Here is a 20,897-nt window from a genome sequence, read left to right as displayed (position 1 = left end):
TGTTTCATTTTTGTGCCCATGACCTCTAAAAGATCCCTTGGGCTCATGATATGGGCAGTGTGCAGTAGACAGCAGGAGTGATCCCTGTGCCACAGAATGAGAGAGTGGGGGCCCGGCGTGAATGGCATGTATTCCAGTGGGTCATTAGACAAACATGAAGTGACTTGCCTGACGGAAAACTGGCGAAGGGCTAAGAAAGGAATTGTACAAGATCACATCAGTCTTACGTGCCACGGCTCCTGTTTGCCTGGAGGTTACTTTTGTGTAGTCATGGTGAGTTATGCAATGAGGCGGGGCAGGTGAAATGTGGGCATCAGGACCCACTTGAATGACATACACAGTGACTGATACACACACGTGGATACACGCGTACACACACACAATGCTGTCCACCTCTTTAAAAATATCTATCTTACTAAGGACTCCTGTATATGCCAAAAAATGCTTGCAGAGCAGAGGCAAAACTGTGAAGTTCAGATTATCTGTAAACATTAGGAAGCAAAATACATAATACAGACATGATGTTTATAGTGTGTCTTAGAGTTTCCAAATCACCTCTACATTTATGTTTCACCAAACTCGGTAAAATAATTGGAAAAGAAATTGTTGTCCCTGTTCTACTAATGAAGAAAATGAAATTCAAGGAATCAAGTGATTTGTCCAGTTTCCTAGAGCTATTGGGGAGAACCTGGAACTTTCAGGTGACAGTAGAAATGATACTAAGCAGAACAGCAAAAAAAACTGTAGTCTTTAGATGTTTTGTGGGTAGGAAGAAAGTTGGTCACAGTTGGTGAGGATTTATTAGGAAAACCATTGAACAGCCCTGCATGTTATTCTGAATGGACTTTGCAAAGGTCCTTATTGGAATCTTCTCAACCTACCATGTGGTTGTGAGTCATATTTTCTGTTATAAGTATTTCATTAATCTTACGTGAAAGTTGGAATTTCTGTCATTCTTGACCATGGAGGAATGCTTTTCATTATGATTCTTGTTTGAGTGGAAAGACCACCACATCCCACAGAGCCAGGGGACCATGACGCGATACTTCGGCCTTCAGGACTTTGGAGAAAGTCCATCACACCTGCCACTTGGGGTTCTCATGGGGCTATCTGTTTGGAACACTGGAAGGCCCTCAGATAGAAATCTTTCTGAGAGTATTGTTAGCCATTATGTTGCTGATAAATGACCTCAAGCCTCTTCCTCAGCTACTTAATCACCTAGGATAAAACCATGCTGAGTGGGAGGAAGTGGGGCCACCTTCCCCCGCTTCTCTGAATGCACACACCTGCAGATGGTCACGTTTTGTCTTCCCCTACCATTTTTCAAAAGATCAAAGAAAGCGGCACACATTATTCAGTAGTACGTGAAACAGATGCCCCAAACACACACAAAATGGGCCACGATAACTACCAGACATCATATTCCCTTCTATCAGCTTCCCTTTCTTACTGGTGAGTCTCAAGATAAAATTATTACATGCCCAGTGGACCACCTTAGATTCCCAGGCAAGATTCTAGCTCAGCAAACTCTGCAGACACCCTTGGAGGCATAAAGAAATGTCACACCACCAGCAGCTGGGTGGTGCCACATGGAAAGTGCTCATCGGTTTTCCCTGAACGGTCTTTTTCTGCTCCCCCTCTTTCCCCATTTCATCCTCAGTAAAGGGAAAACCCAGTGCCCCAGGGAAGTATGGGATTTTTACACATACTACAGACGGTGGAAAAAAAAAATGTATACACATTTTAAGGAAAGAAAAAACTGTGTTAAAATTGTAATAATCTATACCAGTAATAAAAGATGGATAAAAGTCATGTGTATACATTTTTTTGGTACCCTGGTATTTCAGGTCCCAGTTAGTTTATTTTCACAGCTTGAGCAGAAACACAGGAAAGAAGCCACCTCTGGTTTGCCAGAGAAGACAAATGAGAAACAGGTAGAGTTGTCCTTTTAATGTTATATGGCAGCATGTGTCTGAGAGGAGGATCCCTGGCAATATTTAGTCACTTTTCTACGTGGGGAACTCAGCTTTCGGGTTTTGAAGTACACCGGGAAATGTGTGGCGTTGGCGGATGGTCTAGAGCTCTGTGCCATCACAGTGGAATTTTAAAGAGAAATCCTCCGGGGAGGGCCAGGTGTAAAAGGGGGGGAAAGCATTATGAACAGGAGACATCAGGAATCAGGCAGATACTGCAAGGTCGGCATGTGTCTTCCCGTTGTTCCTAGATTGGTTCTTACACACACCATGTAGATCTCTGTACTGACTCCTCTGAGGACAGACAAGATGATTCTTGAACGCCATGAAGATTAAGTAGCCATGGTGAGAAGACATAATGCAGCTCTCTTTTCCATCAGATTCTGCAAAGGTGTGGGATGTCTGGGCCACTTGTTTCTTTAATCCTTTTCCCTCGAACTGGCCACATTTTGCCTCTCACGGTGTTTAATACCTTCACTGGGAGCTGGCAAGATCAGAGAAGGTGAAAACTCACCCCAGTTAGAGGTGCTAGTTCCCATTTACCCCGATGACAAATATGGTGAGAGAGAACTTGGGTAAATGAGCTCAGGCAGTTAATTGTGCATTGTCGGTAGCTTTACTTTGAATAATAGTACATTACAGTTAATGTTTACCGCCATATTCATGTCCAGCAGTCTCTCCAGGGACTGCACAATAGGCTGTGTAAAATAAAATAAAATTAAAAAGACCTCCCTCTCCCTTCCCCACCTTGCTTCCCCCCACAGTCCACAGTGTAGACATTCTCATTTAGCAGATGAGTCAAATAATGGACTCAAAGTTATGTTCACACTTAAAAGAGTTGTTTCCTGTTGGTTGGTTTGGCGTTGCACATTAGATAAGCCTCTCCTTGGATGTTAAATATTAGCCAAGACTCAGTCCTAATTGGTTGTGGAGAATGCACATCCCCGGGAAGGTGACACCTGGACAAGAAGTTGAGGGGTTGTTTCCAGCCCCATCAGGGCCAGCAAGGCCTTGCGACTTTGGGCAAGTCCCTTACAGCCCTGGATTTCTGTTCTCAGTCAAACCAGGGGGCTGGGTAGGCTAGCTGTATCTACCGTGTTTCCCCGAAAATAAGACCTAACTGGAAAATAAGCCCTAGCCTGATTTTTCAGGAGGACATCCCCTGAACATAAGCCCTAATGCGTCTTTTGGAGCAAAAATTAATGTAAGACCCGGTCTTATTTTCGGGGAAGTCTGTCCAAGCTCTAACTTTTCTGTGATCCACTCACTCAGTGTAGGATCTAGTGATATTAGAAAGAGATGAGAAAAGTGGACATTTGTATTTAAAATCTTGATAACGGAAGTGTGACATCAGTTCATTTGGTTATTATTCTTACATGCTGATGGACTCCAGGTTTCCCTTTGTCTTTAAGCTCTGAACTATACATAACAATACAGTGTTGTGCACTTAAAATGTTTTAAGAGGGCAGATCTCCTGTTAAGTTGTTTTACCACAGAAAAAGAAAAAACCACACACACACATAAAGGGATGCAAGGAAACTTTTGGAGGTGATGGATATGTTTATTACTTTGAATGTGGTGATGGTACACGGGTGTTTGCGTAATGTCCAAATTTATCAAATTGTATATATTCAACATGTGCATTTTGTGTGTGTTATCAATTACACCTCAATAAAGCTATTTGGAAAGGAGATATGAACTATATACATATTAAGTATATATGCATATGTATATTATATGTATATACATATATATTGTATATACATATACATATATTAGATTTTTTTCCAAAAGGTTTATGTCCTCTTACAACCATGTCCATAGATCATGACTAAATATTTGGGGGAAGAGCTAGTAGGACAGAAGCATTTTTAAACTTGGACCCTATAACAGCGCTGACTGATAGAACTTTCTGCAGTGACAGAAATGCTCTGTATCTGCTCTGACACCATGGTACTTGGAGCTACTGAGTGCATAAAAGAAATGTGGCAACTGAGAACTGTATTTTTAATTTTATTTCATTTTAATGTACAGAGTCACAATCCTATTTTAACATTTTTTTCAATAAAGCCTCATTCCTGGTTCTGAGTAGCGTTTATAAAATAATAATAATAATTATTACTATTATTATTTATCAAGTAACCTTACTCCATTGATTAATCAGATTCACAGATTTGTAAAAAGGTGGGGACTGGCTCACTCCTTCATTTCTCCTGAAGATTTAAAGATGAGGCCTTTGAGACTGCATAGACCTCAGACCGCCGTGTCCCTGGCTGAGAGCTATAAAACGGATATCAGGGAGTATTGGGGGCCAAGTAATTCAGAGAAGTTGCCTCGAGGACCAGAGATGCTCTATCAGATTTTGAGATTCAGGGGATTCCCCAGAAAACAAAGGCCAGGCCTCATTTTAGGGAGATGTCATACAGAAGTTATTAAAGTACCACACTTACCATTCTTGTTGGTTGTTCCTTGTAGGAGCTGATAGATGTGGACAGTGAAGTGGTGTTTGAATTAGCCTCCTATATTTTACAGGTAAGCTGTTCTGCTCTCCTGACCATACACAGAAGGAAGGGAATTAAGACTTAGCCTGCATGGCCAGCCGCCATATCCACTAGTGTCTTCTTAATTATTTTCGCCACAAGTAGGAAAGAGCTACTAGGGACAATACACTGTGGCAGTACATAGGCGCGTCTGGTATTCCAAAATTTTAAGACAGCATCTCTCTGCAAAGGGAAATTGTGTGTATTGCCTGACCCTGGGGGAAACAGATCATTCTGTGAGCCCATCTTCTTCATCTTTGGCGCTCTCCTCCATTCTGGAAAAAGCCAAGTCAATAGCAAGAATTAATTGCCAAGAGAATCTCTTTGTGCCTCCTGCAAAGACAAGGAAAAGACCTCTTTATTTAGCATTATGCAAAGAAGAGGTATTACTGAGTATTAGCAATGGTGACAATTTAGTAACACTGGCAAGATGAATTGAAAGGAAGTCATTAACTTATCCCTTCAACAAAGATTTATTGAACAGCTATGTTCAAGACATTGTGCTAGGTTTACTACAGGTGCCATGGTCGCTGCCTCCAAGAGTCTTTAGAATGATGAGGGCATAGCCTGCAATATGACACAAAGCAACGAGTAACACAAGGTGGACATTTCTACCCAGGCACACATTCAGATCCAGAATCTTTAAACTAGAAAAAGTTAGACCAGGGCCTGCAGGTGGGAATTTGCAATTTGTCATTATGACTCACTTTCCTTGCATATAACTTTCTAAAGTTTAATTTAGTGTCTCATATTTAAGTGGCAAATGCACACGTCCATTCTTAATTACATTCCTGTAGCAGATAAGACCATAGCAGTCATAAGTTGGACTTATTCAGGGAGACCGTCCTGACTATCAAATGTGTTTTAGAGTCTGTAACACGATGTTGGAATGTTTCACTGATATTGAATGTTTTTCTTCTACAGGAGGCAAAGGGAGATTTTTCTAGGTGAGTTTACAGAATTGTGTTTTTTTCCCTTAAAAATGTATTCTGTTGCGTCTCTATTAAAAGAAAGTAGTGTATCTTTTGTGGGAGGGCAATTTATTAATAATATATATTTATGATGTGCTCCAACTCTCAACTTGTCAATGAAAACAGATATATCAGGCGTAGAAAATATAATAATAGCAAGGAGAATATTCTGTACTAAATAAAAAGCGAGAGTTTACTAAAAGGCTGAGATGAGAGCCCAGAGTCACACATGGCCATTGTATGGACATTTGTCACATTGTCCAAATGTCTCTCTGAAGCCTTGAATCACCACTAACTATGCTGTGAATAAGTCTGCAGATGACCCTGGAAATCCTAACCCAGCTGTTGACATCTTTATTTTTCTTTCTGCTTTAGTGTCCTACCCTTCAGGGATAAAATGCTATTCCATAGGGAAAATTTGTTCATGAAAGTGTTACCACACAAATATTCCATGTCGTCTGCTTTCCTTCCTCCTCCATATATTATGTTAGTGAGTGAGAACATAAGCAGACCTAACCACTGGGGAACCTGCTTTTTTTGTTTGTTTGTTTGTTTTAATTTTTTATTGGGGAATGTGGGGGAACAGTGTGTTTCTCCAGGGCCCATCAGCTCCAAGTCATTGTCCTTCAACCTAGTTGTGGAGGGCGCAACTCAGCTCCAACTCCAGTTGCCGTTTTCAATCTTTAGTTGCAGAGGGCGCAGCCCACCATCACATGTGGAAATTAAACCTGCAACCTTCTTGTTGAGAGCTTGCGCTCTAACCAACTGAGCCATCCGGCTGCCCCTCCAAAAGCTCAGCAGCAGCTTGTTGTTTTCAATCCAGTTGTGGAGGGCGCAGCTCATTGCCCCATGTGGGAATCGAACCGGCAACCTTGTTGTTCAGAGCTTGTGCTCTAACCAGCTGAGCCATCCAGCTGCCCGAACCTGCTTTAATAGCCTGGTGGAGCTGCTAACTTCAGTAGTCTTGCCATTTATTCCATCAGGCACTGCCCGTTGACCAGCGTGGCTGACTTGCCTCTCAATCTCTCAGAGTCATTCCTGGAGCCTTCGCAGAATAGGGGATTGTATCCACTTACCAACAGGACTGTCTGCTCAGAGACAGACATTATTCCTGAGATTCTGTTGTATCCAACTACCCTAAGGGAAGTCCAGGAGAGCCCACTCTTGAGAATCAAGGTCTAGGAAGGAAGACCAAACCACATGTCCAAGAAAACAAAGCCTCAGGGCAGAGGATTCTGGCTGATGGACAGGAAATTAGCCAAATTGCTATTTAAAAGAAATACAAATCGTGTCTCCGCTCCTTGAAGGAACTTATATGTTTTCTCATGCTTTGTGGGATTTGATCTCTAAATGCAACGTAAACTATGTCAGCTGGGGGCCTACCTGTACTTGTTTAGCTTTGTCAAGTTCATGCTGACTGGTTCTCCAGGTCTTAGCTGCTTTCTCTTTGCGTTTCCTGTGCATTCCTAAGGCTTTCCAACAAAACCTGAGGGGTATGTTCTCACTCAGATATCTCAGCAAAAGTAAAAAAATTATTTTACGACCCAAAACAAGGATCAGCAAACATTTTCTGTAAAGGGCTAGACAGTAAATTCCTTGGGTTTTGCAGGCCATACAGTCCTATTGCAGTTATTCCAATGTACCTTCCTCAGTGCAAAAGCAGCCATAGACAATCGGCAGTGTCAAAAAAAAAAAAAAACTTTATTTATAATACTCAAAAATTTGGATTTCATATACAAATTTCATACACACAAAATCTTCTTCCTTTGATACTCCCCCCAACCATTTAAAAATGTAAAAAGCCATTCTAGGTTCACGGGCCATATGTAAACAAGCAGAGCACTAGATCTGGCCAGTGGGATGTAGTGGGCTGACCTCTAAAATGGAGTCCCTTTAGCTCAGTTTGAATGTTTGCATAACGAGACCTGCAGGCCTCTTTTATTTAGGTTTCCCAAGTTATTTCCATAATGTGGAGGTAGTCATAGTCCTTTTTTAACTAAGGATTTTTTAAAAAAAACTAAGAATTTTTACTGTCAGTGGCCAGTCACTACTCACTGAATTTGTTGAATGAAATATTTTCAGTATCTAGAAGCAATAGATACTGTTGTGTTGTTGTTGTTGTTGTTGTTTTCCCTCTGTTCCTTTTTTATGCCCTTCATTTGGTATTGGAATTTGGGGATTTTGATAAGTACAGATTCATATCTACTTACAAACATTTTTTTGGAGTCCCATGAAAAATGGTTTAACAACCACACATCCAGTGGTTTCCATTGTCTGCCTTACTTTCTCCGGAGATACTTTGACCCCCTTTTCTTTCGCCAGCTCTGACCTCTGCTGTAACTATTATTTATTTTCAACAGTACCCTGACAGGATGGAATGTGAACTGTGGACAGCATTATCTGGCCCCGCAGATCATGGGAACGTGCGGCCACAGAGATCACCAGGGAGGGGGAAGCAGAGGCCTGGCCTGGCAGTAATTCACGGCCCCCTAATGAGCTTGTGGAATGCCAGTTTGTTGGCTTCAGAGAAACAAAGGATCCTGGTTTGGCTTCATTTGTCAGAGGGCTGCCTCGCAGTTTGTTTGGAACAGCAGCTGTCTGGGGAGAGAAATAGCTGTCAGGGGAGGGAGAGGTCAGACACCTTATCCAGAAGGTCAGTTTATCTCCCAGCATACAACTCCCATCACCTGCCAAGGTGGAGGTGATCTGTCACCTAGGACTGACTCCCTGATAAACACCCATTGTCCCTGGCAGGTCCATGGTTAGGAGGCTTGGGTGGCCTGGAGTTTGGGAATAAGAGAAGTCATTCTAAATTCCTCATTGGTGCCTCTTCCCATCTACATCCAGGAAAATCCCCAAAACATTGAAGTTGTCCGCATTTGGTTTGGTGGCTGAACATTGGGCATTCCAGATGTCCTATTCTCACAATTTAGTGTTACAGAAAGTTATTTTTGCTCTATTAATAATTCATGTGGGACTGTTAGTTGTAAACTGAATGGTATTGACTTGTCTACATACCCCGTCAATAAATGAGCTGTCAGTTTGGAACAAGGCTTTCCTATAACACACAACCCAGGGCATAATGTTAAGGTAGTCTAGACTCTAGAGGATCGAGTAAACTTTTAAACTAATGGTCTCACCCAAAAGGCAAAGTAGAGAACCTCTTTCATAGCCTGAGGGTCCTGAATCTATAATTTCCTAAAAGGCTATTTTGCCCAGGATGCTATTAGTCTACATATTTACGTTTCAATGAATATATAAATTACATTTATGTAGCATGAGTATTACAAAGCTGCAAGTTATGGGAACAATTTTACAAGAGTAAGAGGGCTATTTTTACAAAAGGGAGAAGTAAAAAGTGCTGATATGATTTCATAGAAAGAGAACTGGAGAAGGGCAACCAGGAATCGTAACTACTCTTCCTCATGAAACCCACAAGCTGTTATTTCTTCTTTTGGACTCTTTTTGCTTAGCAGACCCCTAAAGCCTTATTCTTATACAGCTCCCTTTCTTTCCAGTTAAGGGAAATGTTTACTTCTGTGTCTTACTGAACGTTACAAGGAAATCTTGGGTTCAGCATTGCTGAAAGAAAAGGACTGAGCTATAAATAGATAAAAAGTATTGCCCGTGCTAGGAAGGAATATATGGCATACATGTTCATATTCTCACATGGTAGACAGATTTGTAAGACAGCTTCAGGAAATAGTTTAGGAAATAGTCCTATCTAAAAACAATATTTTCTCACTGGTATTATTTTCCTTAGTACAGCATGTAGTCGTCATTTTTCATTTCCTGTTGTGTATCTGTAAAAAAAATGAATGCCAATCAACAATCAGGAGATCAGCAGAGTTGGCATTTCTGTTTAAAAACAATTGACTAGCCTGAGAACTGTTAACCATGGCAGCTTTGCAGACAAATATTAGGTTGCGAGGGGTCAATACAGTTTAAAAACAAAATGTTCTCACTTGATAATCACTGCTGAACATTAGTCAACTAACGTACATTTTCTATGATTTCTACACACTTTATTTAGCACAAACGCTGCAGTGGTTCAAGTACTAAACACTGACATTTCCTATTTTTGAAACAATGTTTTTAAAACCTTGGGTTATTGTAGGAAAATAATATTCTCCTCTTTAAAAAGGTCAATGCAGGGAACACCTCATTTAATCTGAACAGGACATTCAAATTGTATAGATACATTCTAATTAATAGGAGACTTAGTGCTATACTATAGCAAGCAAGGTGATATAAGAACTGGATATTTTTGTTGTTTGTTTTGTTTTGTTTTTCCCTAAGGGGACTTTAACTGAAAACCCTGGTAGCCAACCTCCATACTGTGATTTTGAGAATCACCTCATTTTTTTACTTTTTTGTCAGCCCTCTTGAAAGTGTGCCACCAAAAGAGAAGAAAAAAAAATTATTTAAAACAATATTTTGCCAAATCAGTGATTTGATTCAAAAATACTTTATGCTGAACAGTACAAATAAATGCCCAAATCATGCTATCTTTAATATAAAGAATCATCCATACATTAATGGAAACTAGTGGAAAAAAAAAAACATCTGTTATGTAGAATTTTTTGCTAACAAGATTTATTGAAACCAGATCACTACAGCTGTGTTACTCTGGGCCGTCTGTTGGGACCTGGAAATATCTTTGTTACAGAGGACCGGACGTACTGATGCTAATCATTAAAACAGGATCCTACCAGCATGAGATTTATTAGGACCAGTAAGCAAACAGCACCTGAAAAAGGCTGATATTAAGGAGAGTTCCCGTAAAGATCCATGTGCCACATTTTGCTTACCTGTTCAGCCTGTCGTGTGCAAGCAAGGCCCTACATCTGTGGACTCTCTGTTCCAAATAAACACAACAACCAGAGAAAAAGCAGTAAAGCTGTGATTGAATCCTTAGGGGTCAGTTTATATAACATCTGTACAAACTTAGATGCTCGTCCAAGTGAGAAAGTATCAGCTTGTCAGAGTTCAGTGGTTGGTAAGAAACCTTACTGTGCCCCTGATCTATCAGCCTGCAGGTTTCTAATTCTATTTCTTTAAAAAAAAAAAAAATAGTTTTTAGAGATAGAGCAATGCATTGCTCCCTCAATAGAAAGGAATAGCGGTCTTTCGTTAACAAAGGAAATTGATTTTTCACCTCCATTTCAGAAGAGAGGTTAGAGTATTTATTTGTGCTGAAAAGTTCCTTTCACTTCCACAGACTGCATGTTCTTAGCGCTCTGGGAGAGCAGTTAGAAGCAAAAAAAAAGGAAAAATACAGACCTTTTAATATTTTATTTTCTGTAAACCATCAGACCACGTGTTCACTAGTCTGGAAAGACAAAATGAAATTTCTGTGACCAAAAAAATAAGTACTTTCTTGATTTTTTTGTTCTTTGTTTGAAATCTGTTCTGCCTTTTTAGAGAGCATTTGTGAATTAATGTAAATGAAACTTGGCTTACTGGTATCTGAAAATTCCAGGTTTGTGGGCCGTTTTTGTCAGACTAGACGATGCCGTTTAGGCAGTCATAGGTTAAAGGAAGAATTTTGGAAGATCAGCAGAAAAAGCAGTCAAAGAGCTAGTTTTCTTCTAAAAGACTTTTTTGTTTTTAATTTTATTGGGGAATATTGGGGAACAGTGTGTTTCTCCAGGGCCCATTAGCTCCAAGTTGTTGTCTTTCAGTCTAGTTGTGGAGGGCGCAGCTCAGCTCCAAGTCCAGTCGCTGTTTTCAGTCTTCAGTTGCAGGGGGCACAGCCCACCATCCCATGCAGGAATTGAACCGTCAAACTTGTTGAGAGCTAGCACTCTAACCAACTGAGCCATCCGGTCTCCCCTAAAAGAATTTTTAGTACCGTGTTTCCCCAAAAATAAGACCTAATCAGAAAATAAGCCCTATGATTTTTCAGGATGACATCCCCTGAACATAAGCCCTAATGAGTCTTTTGGAGCAAACCTTAATATAAGACCTGGTCTTATTTTGGGGGAAACACGGTAACATAAACATTTGTAGAGATTGCTATCTTTAAAAAGATGACAACATTATTTTCTTGCCCAGCTAACAGACAGCATTGAAAGAAAATTGCTTAATTTAAAGCAGCAGTCTATAAATCACAATTTCCAGCCTACTAATATCATTACTTTGCACTTACATAAGTGGTTTTACTGCTGCAACTCAAAGCAAGCTCAATTTTATATCATTGTTAGAGCATTTGATCATTTGGGGTATATTTTCCTACAGTTTTTTAATTGGCCTCTTGAAAGAAAACAGCTGACACTAATCATGTAGTAAGAGAGAGAGATTTGCTGAGACTTTTAGATAGTTAGTAAAAAGTACTCAGACAGTTGTGTTTGCAACAGTCAACATTTGGAATACAACTTACATAACCTAATAATATCTTAAATACCCAAACTTGCAAATGTCCCTATTGGAAACGTCCTAGAAAAAAGTTATCTGTTAAGCTTGAAACACATCTGTCAGCCCAAAGAAGAGTTTTTGTGGGGAAAAAATTAAATTTATATAATACTCATATATTTTATCAAAAACAAAGGAAAGGTGTGTGTGATGTTTTCCTATGATTTAAAAAGGACTTTGAGGGAGAAGCAGCTAGAACCTTTCAGCCAGCAAGACCTTTTGAGAGGAACAGAAGCTGTGAAACTTTGAAACAAAATGTTCAAGTGGAAAAGTTACAGATTATTACAGAAAGCTTTGTTTTGTGCACAAAAGTCCATTTTACTGAGATTTTTCAAGTGTATAATTCACATTTTGCAAGCATAGAAAAGTACTCAGGTGGGGGATTTTGCAGGATGGTATTCTTTAAATCCTATGGAAGTTTAGATATAAAGTAAGGAGGAAATTTTGTATTAGGGCAGCTTGTCTCTTTTGTTAAGCACTTATTTAATATCAATATCATATTTTGAGTTGACCTTTTGAATACTAAAAAGGTTCATGGCTGTGACACTATGTCCGTTTTCTCAGAGTTAAGGTTTCCAATCTAAAGGGTGAAGTTGTAGAAAATCAGTTGCTTCTTGTGCTTTTGAGTAAAACTATTGCCTCAAATTATAGACTTATAAAAAATGTTTTAACTTGTTTTGAATTTTATAAGTTTAAAACTATGTTAGAAATTCACAAAACTTTTGTGTCACCCTAAGAAACCAAACTCACTGATCAAGGAGGACATGTTTCCTTAGATAAGTTAGCAATTAGCATCAGAAATAAAGGAATATAATTCATAAACATGTTCGTAAATTTGTTCCTCAATGATTGGTAAATTAGTGTGGCATATTTATGAACGACATATCCCAGAATCCAGAATCCCAGGCTGGAAAAGCCCCAGAGGGTCCCGTGGGCCTCCGAGCTTTGCCAGCCAGTGGTCACACGGCAAGTGGCAGGAGAAGCTTCCCAGAAAACATGCCCCGCCTCCAGCTTTGCGAGTCCTCCCTACCCACCTGAAAGAAAATGAGCGATAGGAAGGAAAGAGGCAAATTTCCATTTTCTTTGCTGCTGCCTGAACTTGATTCACAAGAGAAGAAGAGGGGGGCAGGAAAGGAGAGAAATCGCTTTCTTTGGAGCTTTTAAACATCAGCCAAGAAGAAAAAAACCTACAACTTCTCATCATAAATCTGTCTCAGAGTTTTCTAGATTCATGTACCACTGGCATAAAGTAATACAGATCCACAATGCATCTCTGAAACTGTTGAGGTCCCAGTGTTTCCAAATTCAGAAATTTGTAGGTTTTAGACGGGAAATCTAGGTATTCTTCACTCCCATGGCAGAGGTTGGGACAGACCCTGCAAGTGTGTGGGTTACTGCTCCCTGGGCCCAAGCACACATGGGAGAGAGAATGGTCACATGCTGCCCCACGCAGAAAGGTTAGGCTTGCCACCAACTGGGTTACAAAGGTGTGTTTCTTCGAGCTTTGCAGATTTGGGGATTGTGGATGATGAAGACCTGTAACACTCCTTTTACTTACGAAACAGCTCTCCCTGGAGAACTTTACCCTCATGATACGCGCATACAATATGGAGGCGTTGGTGTGACATTAGCATAACATTACTGTTTCTGTGATTCAGGCTAATCCCTTACGTTACACTTGTATAACTTTCTGGCTTCTGTGTTCTGTTGTGTTAGTCCCGGCGCACATTAAAACCACTGGTTTGGGGAAGAAGGCCCCCACACTAAGCAGGTTTGCCCCAGGTTTCTCCTGCCAATTACCACATCTCATTTGAGCTGAAGGGAATCTTCTGAAAAAGCATTTCCTCATTTTTTATAGGAAAACAAATACAGTGTGTATTTTGCTAATCCTCCTCTCAAATTTAACTTTTGCTTTCTTTACTTTACGGTGTTTTGGTTACATTTGTTGTTGCAAATTCCCTATTTGATGTATTGCTAGAAATCTTAGTTTTCTGCTGTAGATCATTCAAACTCCCATGTTTTATAAGCAGTGTAGGTAGTAGAAGAGACGCACGTTGTTTAAAAAACAACAACAACAACAACAAAACACCTAAGTCAAATATCAACACAGCATTGAGAGACCACTTTTTTGATAACACTAAAGATTTGGCATAAAACCTGGGTAATATTAAAAATAAGAAGACTTCGGTTGTATTCTCAGTTTAGCAAATGACTCTTTCAGATCCTCCACTGTTTTTCTTTTTCTGAAAACAGAATGTGACCTCTGTTGGAACATGAACTGTTTTAAAGGGATGTTTTCTAAGCTGGCATTTGTCAGGTGCACTGGACTCAGGAAAATGGAAGACCCTGAAAGAGGAAGCTGGGAACTTGTAGCCCATTCCTGAGGTTTTAAGTTTTAGGTTTTTACAAGTCTCTGGAGATAGAGTGACCAGTCCCCATTTAGGGCAACTTTGTGATCTGCAGCCACAGAGTTTGGCCAGCTCTCATCTGACAGGGCTGGCCACCTCTAAGTCACTGCAGATGTTTACAGACAGCAGAAAGGCAAATAGAACATTTCTACATAGCTGTCCTTGGGGAAGGTTTAAGAGCCATGGATACCTTCCAGAATGTAATGGATTTGGACGGGCTTCACGCCTTAGTGATTTCTTATTATATTTGTCTATGTAACCTTGCCCTGGGGGAAAGTTCCAGAACCCACTGCAAGCTCCAGCAAGGAAGTCAAACCTGGGACTGTCATCAGGGAAATTTGTTTGCCAACAAACTAGTGTTTGGTGGGTAAGACAATCCCTTCCTCCTTTGGCTTCTTCCTTTCCCAAATATACTTTGGATGTGATGAGTGTGAGTAAACCCAAGCTCCAACGTCAGCTTTATTGCCTTTCTCGGTTTCATCCCCTAAAAGTTCATCCCGGAAAAGTGCCTTTTGATACTTAAGGTACCACGCTAGACACTGATGAGTCATTGACTCCAATCCCTGTTCTCAGTGACTTTATAGTTAAACAGGAAAGATAAGACCCAGAAATTCATCCTCAAGAGCTCTCGAGTGTTTGGTGAACTGAAGATTTGCTTAAACTATGCCTTGCCAGCATGTGAGTAAAAATTCCAACCCTGCTTGGGAATTGAATTTGCCTGACCACCAGGAGCTTATCTGTTTGAAAACCTCCAGGCGCTGACCACTGTCGACGGGATAAATTTGAACTCTATCAGCCTAGCAGTGAAGGTCCTCAAAATTCTGTGTCTAATCTGCACTTTATTTAGCTTTATTCTCCCTTACCGACCACCCATTCCAACTGATCGCTTTGGTTCCAGTTACATGGCCTCCATACTCTGCTGTATTGCACCGAGGACGGAAGTGCTACCCTCGCCTTCTCTCCATGCAGGCCCTGCCCCAAAGCCTCTTACATAACAGCCTCCGGGGGCCTTTCTTTCCTCTGAACTTTTCAATTGGTTGTTTGAATCAACTTGATCAAACACTGCCCAAGTTGTCAGTTGTCTTTTAATTCATACCTCTCACCTCCCACAGTAAATTGGGAGCCCCTTTTGGACGAGGAGTATGGCCCTTCCTTTTTTGATCCCTTTCCATACCTTCCATGTAACAAGGGCTCCATAAATACCCCCAGCTCGTTGGTTTATTACTCGATAAATTCTTGCCTTCCACGTAGATAACAGTTCCAGGACTTGGATTTATTGATTCAAGCAGTAACAAGTTGAACGTTTCCTTCTGGTTGGTTGTTAAAAGCCAGAATTTGCACTGTTTCTTAGTCCACTTGAAAAACGCCTTTTCTGGGAGCAGCTATAATGTCACCACCCACCATCTTTGTGTGTCTTTGTCACCACATACATGAACTGAAAGTATTGGAATGGTTTTGCCCGATGGCACTTGGTATCCAAAGGGCAGCTGCTGATTCCATTGCTGTGGGCAGTATTTCCAGCTGGGGAGGGACTCATGGAAAGGCACGTCCTCCAGTTAGCAGCGTGGGTGTTGGGGTACTTGCCGTCCCAACACCTCAGGACCTCCCCATCTGTGACTATGATGTTCCTTACGTCCTTCATATTTACTTACGAAGCTGCTACCTCATTGCTTTTTAGCTCTTACTGCCCAAGGTCCCGGTGGCCAGTATTTGCCTTGCGTGGTGTGAGTAGCACAAAAGCTGCCAGCACAGCCTAGGTTAGAACTATGGATGCAGGACCAGCTCCCCGGGGCGAGCTTCTGCGACCCCTGCGAGGGTCTCAGGTGCTTTGGTGGACAGTATAGGGAAACACGCTTTGCACACCAGGGCCACCCCAAACGGGGTGCTGCACATCACAGACACCCAGTTGCCCCCCTGGTCTGCTCAGTGCCGGGGCAGGTGGAGCATTCGACAAACTCTGGTCACAGCTGGGGGACTTGACAGCGCCATCCAGACCTGAGAACATGTGAGTCTGTGGGAAGAAGAGTTTCTGATGCCAGGACCACTCCTTGTACCAGATAATCCGCTTCACACTTTCACCGTTGTTTCCAGGTGTCATCAAAATCAAAAGTTATTTATTTGTCATCTTTTGGAAAACAGTTTCCAGCATGTGGTCAATCCTAGCGAAGCAAATCAGCATTGTGTGCTAGTGAGGAGAACAGCGAGCTCACCAGGAAAAAGCAGTCAGGTGGCCCATCCTTGGAGCCCCGTGAGCCCACAGCGGGGCCATGAGGAGCTCCTCCTAGAATCCTTCCCCATGGGGTCACCAGTGACCCTTCTGCTCCCAGATCCACGCTGCTCGGGGGTGCTTGGTCTGTGCCCCTCTACACGTGCAGGGTTTGAGAAGGCACTGCAGCCATTCGTGAGCTCTGGGCTCTCTGCATGTTGTGTGTGCTTTTTCTTTGCAAATAAATGAATAAATAAATAAGTGGAAAGCACCCCTTCCTCCCACCACTTTTCATTAAAAGGGGACAGATGTGGGGTCTCCTGGACCAGGCACGGTACGGTGGTTTTATTGGAGGGTGAGTTTTCTGGCCCCACTCGATCTTCTGCCCCCTCTATTTCAGCAATGAAATGGTGAGGAGTGACCTGAAGAAGCTGCCAGCACTTCCCACCCAAGCCCTGAAGGAGCACCCTTCCTTGGCCTACTGGTGAGCTGCCCCTCTCTGCCGGCCCAGGTGTCCTCTCCAGGAGCAAGCCCTTCCCGGGGGGCATGGGGCCCCAGCCAGCCAACTCAGGGCCACCTCCCAGGGCCACTGCAGGGTCAGCCTGGACCCCAATAGGAGAGCGACTCCAAATTGTATTAAGTGGCTTGGGTCACCATGAAACTGTTTTCTGTATTTATTCAACTGACGTGGTATATGTGAGATCTCTCCCTTCCCCCTTTTATTTATTTTTTTTTTATTTTTTTAAGAAAACCTTCTAAGATTTCACTTTGGAAGCTTCGCCTCCCTGGAGATCCTTTCATGTGCTGCTAGAGTTTCCTTTTGGAATCCTTGTCATGTGATGACAGGATGTGTGAGGGTTTGAGGTGGGGGAAAACTCCAAGGTGGTTTTTTTTTTTTCTTTGCAGAAGAGAGAGATTGATGCGTTTAGTTTCCCATAATGTTTCATATCTCCTAATTTAGCTGCCAGGTAACATTATGCTGTAGTTCATCTGTCAAGCCTGAAATTACAGATTCTGAATGAATGGGGCATTTGAAAGGTGCCCAGATTGTGGTTTGGGTCACATTTGAGTGGGGCTTGCTTGCATTCCTAGCTAGTGTGTTGAAATCCTCCTGACCACTGTCCTTAGAAATAGCACAATGCAGCACCCCCCATGTTCCTTCTGACTTGGGGGGAAAAAGCATTGTAACTGCTTTTATAACAAATAACAATAATAATAATAACATGAAAAATCGCAGAACAATTCAATCCTAATCAACGATAACATGTGACGCTTGTGAGCGCTTCTGTAATGCGCTTTATGAAGTTTACAGATTCCTAATACTTCATCTTGTCTGGATGCTTTCCTAGTCAGCAAACGGGTTGTTGAGGTGTGCGGTGGCTGTAAGAGATTCCTTCAGCCCAGGTAGTGTGCGTGGGGACGCAGAGGGCATTAGCAGGAGTAAACTCCGGTACAGAATCATTTCTCCCCAAGAGGCCAAGGGATGGGATAGCTGGGCTGGTATCCCCCATCTCATCTCTCTGTTTTTTTGTCATTCTTCTTTCTGTAACAGACTTCAATAATAGTGGTTTTATATCATTGTAATGCACCCCCAAAGAACAGAATCTGTTTCACCTATGGGGACTTTGCATGTGTCAACTTCCAAGCTTCTAGCCTGGCAGTCTGTACATGTGAACAACAGATGGCACTCCTGTTCCTGTGTTCACGGAATGCTATTGCCCTGTCCCCAATTCCTTATGACCCCCGGGCCTTGTTTGCTCTATCTCCCCAGCTGTTCCTTCTCAGGAAACCCATGGCAGAGAAGCTAGAGGCACAGGGCTATAACTCTAGAGACCAGTAGTTCCTACATGAAGGGGATGTGTTTGCCAGCGGGGCTGGGGGTGGGGGGCGGGGGGCTGTCATACTGATGGGTTGTCTGGACTCAGTTGCCCGTAGCCTAACTCATCCCTCAATTACCTCCTCATTCGTTTCCAAACATTTTTTTTATCTTATGCTTATTTCAGTTATGTATTCTTCCTCCTTTCTGTCTCTCGCTCTCTCTTCCTCTCTCTCTCTCTCATTATCTCCGCAGTTGGTTCCATCTCACAGAGTATCACTGATACCCAACTCCTTCCTTCATGTTCACACTCCCCCTTTGTCAGTGTGAACATCTTCCCCTCCATCCACATCTGTAGCTGGCTGGCCGGCCCATTTCTCCATCTCTGACCAGGCCAGCCTCTCCCCGGGCGCCCTGAGACCCACAAGCACCGGTGCCTGACTCCGTGCGCTGAGAGGAAGGCTGGATGATGGGAGGGGTGGTTTTGGAAGCAGGTGCCCTCCGGCTTCATAGCCCAGTGGATATATAAACAAGCCGGTAGCACGGGCTATTCTGATGATGCATTGCTAAAAACAAAACAAAACAAATAGCACTTTTCACCTTATTTTATTATCATTGGCGGGTTGTGGTTGGCTTTAACATTCCAATCTACTTATTTGGATTTTTAAAAAGCAGAGACGTCAAAGAAAAGGGATAAATGCTGTTCCTGCTTCAAATTAATACAGACGGGAGGCAGCGCCAGCTGCCCGAGCTTGTTCACAGTTTTCCGTCCCTGCCTGGGCATCACCAGCCCTCTGCAGGATTAACCATGACCCATTGCTGGAGGAGACCTTCACCCACTCCTCATATCACAGTCTCAATCACGTTGGCCAAATTGCCCGGTCATCCCGGAATACAGGATGCTTATGCACCATTCTTTCGAGCCCTTCAGCCCTTGCTGACAACATTCGGGCCAAAATAAGCTATAGGGAGTCCATCATACTCATCAGGAGAGGCGTTGCAGCCTAACGAGCAGCGCAGTGGGCATCAGAATCCCGGCCGAGTCCCTGAACTGGGGGCTAATGACCGTCCAGGAAACTTGGCTTACTTCTCTGCTGCCTCAGTTCCCTACCTGTAAAATGGAATGAACTTGACCAACCAGATTCCAACCGTGGTTGAGAGAGGAAGTGAAAAGTCACATAACGCAATTAGGAAGTAGTGCTGAGTAATCGTGTAATAATCCTTTCTGCTAATCTTCCCCGAGCGTTTTAACAAGCTTGGGCTTCTCACTCCATGTGATTTCCCAGTTGGGGCAGCATCTGAGGCAGAAAGTGAGCATTATGTGCCGAGGGCCACAGAACAAGGCGGGATCCTGACCTGCATTCTCTCAAGGGCCTAGTTGCACCCCCCAGGCCCCCCAGACCCACATGCAGGGACGTCTTCCTTTACCCCGCAGCCACTGACCACTGCAGGCTGACGGCTCCTTCCAAGACAGGGAACCGTATCATTATCACCTTTCCATCACCGGTGCATTTCCTGGGCCTCTTGTCTGCAGAGATGATTTAACTTGACAGCAGCACCACCCAGCCCATGCCTAGGGCACAGTAAGCTTTAGTCATTTGTCTTTTTCCTTCACGAAATGCTGTGTCCTCCAAATAGTGTTTTGGGATTCCCTTTACTTTGGCTGGTGAGTTCCTGATGGTTATCCGATTGAGCCCCTACCACAAACCTGGGGTAGCTGGGAAGCTGTCTGCACAACTCAGTGCCCTTGAACCATTTATAACTCCCAGAGGAGGGGCTGGAGCAGGCCCCGGGGCAGAATGGGGTCTCAGTCAGCAGGCGTGTGTTATGACACACTGGGCCCACGGCGTTTCAAGTGGGGCAAACAGGGTGGGGAAAGCTGAGGAAGGAGAAGGTGGATATTGTGGCCTCACAGATGGTCTCAGACAGCAGAAGATACAGGGCAAGGTAGGGAGAGGGCGACGATTCCCGCAGCTGTCAGACACGCTGAGGCCATGTAGTCAGGAAACAGCGGAACAGCTGCCTGGCAGCGTTTCTGACTTTGGTGTTCTTCCTGAGCCTTGCCTGTAGTCACAGCTTCAGCGCCATATTGATTTTCACCTCCCCACCTCAGCCCAGGGGTCCTCTCTCCCAGAGCTGGGAAGGAAATAGGCCCATATCTACACTGAGTTGCCTGACCCTGGTTCTCAGAGTCGACCTCACAACATGCCCGATCACGTGGGAGGAAACGTGCCAACACAGCTATTGATTCGGTAGGTGGGTGGGGAGGAAGCTAGAATAGCAACCCTGGAACATCCTGACACAACTCTGAGTGTCTGGTAAGGCTGGCGTCTACCGCAAAGAGGACAGTCCTGGAGAATTCGCTCAGGAGAGGGCTTTGTCACACTCGACGTACAACTTGCTTGGTGCATGGGAGCTGAGGAGAAATATGGCTGCATCTGCCCCTTTCTGAACAGGTGCCCAGAACCTCACAGAAACAACTCTCCAGCTAGAGAAAGGCCCTTGTAGCTAGCTATTCCCCGTTCTGGATATTTATGAAGACACTTCCTTGTGAAGAGTCAGACAATCT

The 20,897-nt window shown here is 43.0% G+C and overlaps 1 protein-coding gene across 11 annotated transcripts in view; it reads left to right on the top strand.

The window, feature by feature from the left end:
• The window catches only part of FRMD4A (FERM domain containing 4A), a 565,649-nt gene that overhangs the window by 448,996 nt on the left and 95,756 nt on the right, over positions 1 to 20,897 (top strand). For all 11 annotated transcript variants that reach the window (XM_019738286.2, XM_019738288.2, XM_074324782.1 and 8 more), the window contains 3 exons: positions 4,449 to 4,505; positions 5,438 to 5,460; positions 16,913 to 16,996. In XM_019738286.2, the coding sequence (XP_019593845.1) occupies positions 4,449 to 4,505; positions 5,438 to 5,460; positions 16,913 to 16,996 (164 nt within the window). The remainder of the gene's footprint in view (positions 1 to 4,448; positions 4,506 to 5,437; positions 5,461 to 16,912; positions 16,997 to 20,897) is intronic.

The sequence above is a fragment of the Rhinolophus sinicus genome, linkage group LG02, assembly GCF_036562045.2.
Source record: "Rhinolophus sinicus isolate RSC01 linkage group LG02, ASM3656204v1, whole genome shotgun sequence".
NCBI lineage: Eukaryota > Metazoa > Chordata > Mammalia > Chiroptera > Rhinolophidae > Rhinolophus > Rhinolophus sinicus.
The sequence above is the reverse complement of the archived record's forward strand: the minus strand, read 5'-3'. Positions and strand labels throughout refer to the sequence as shown.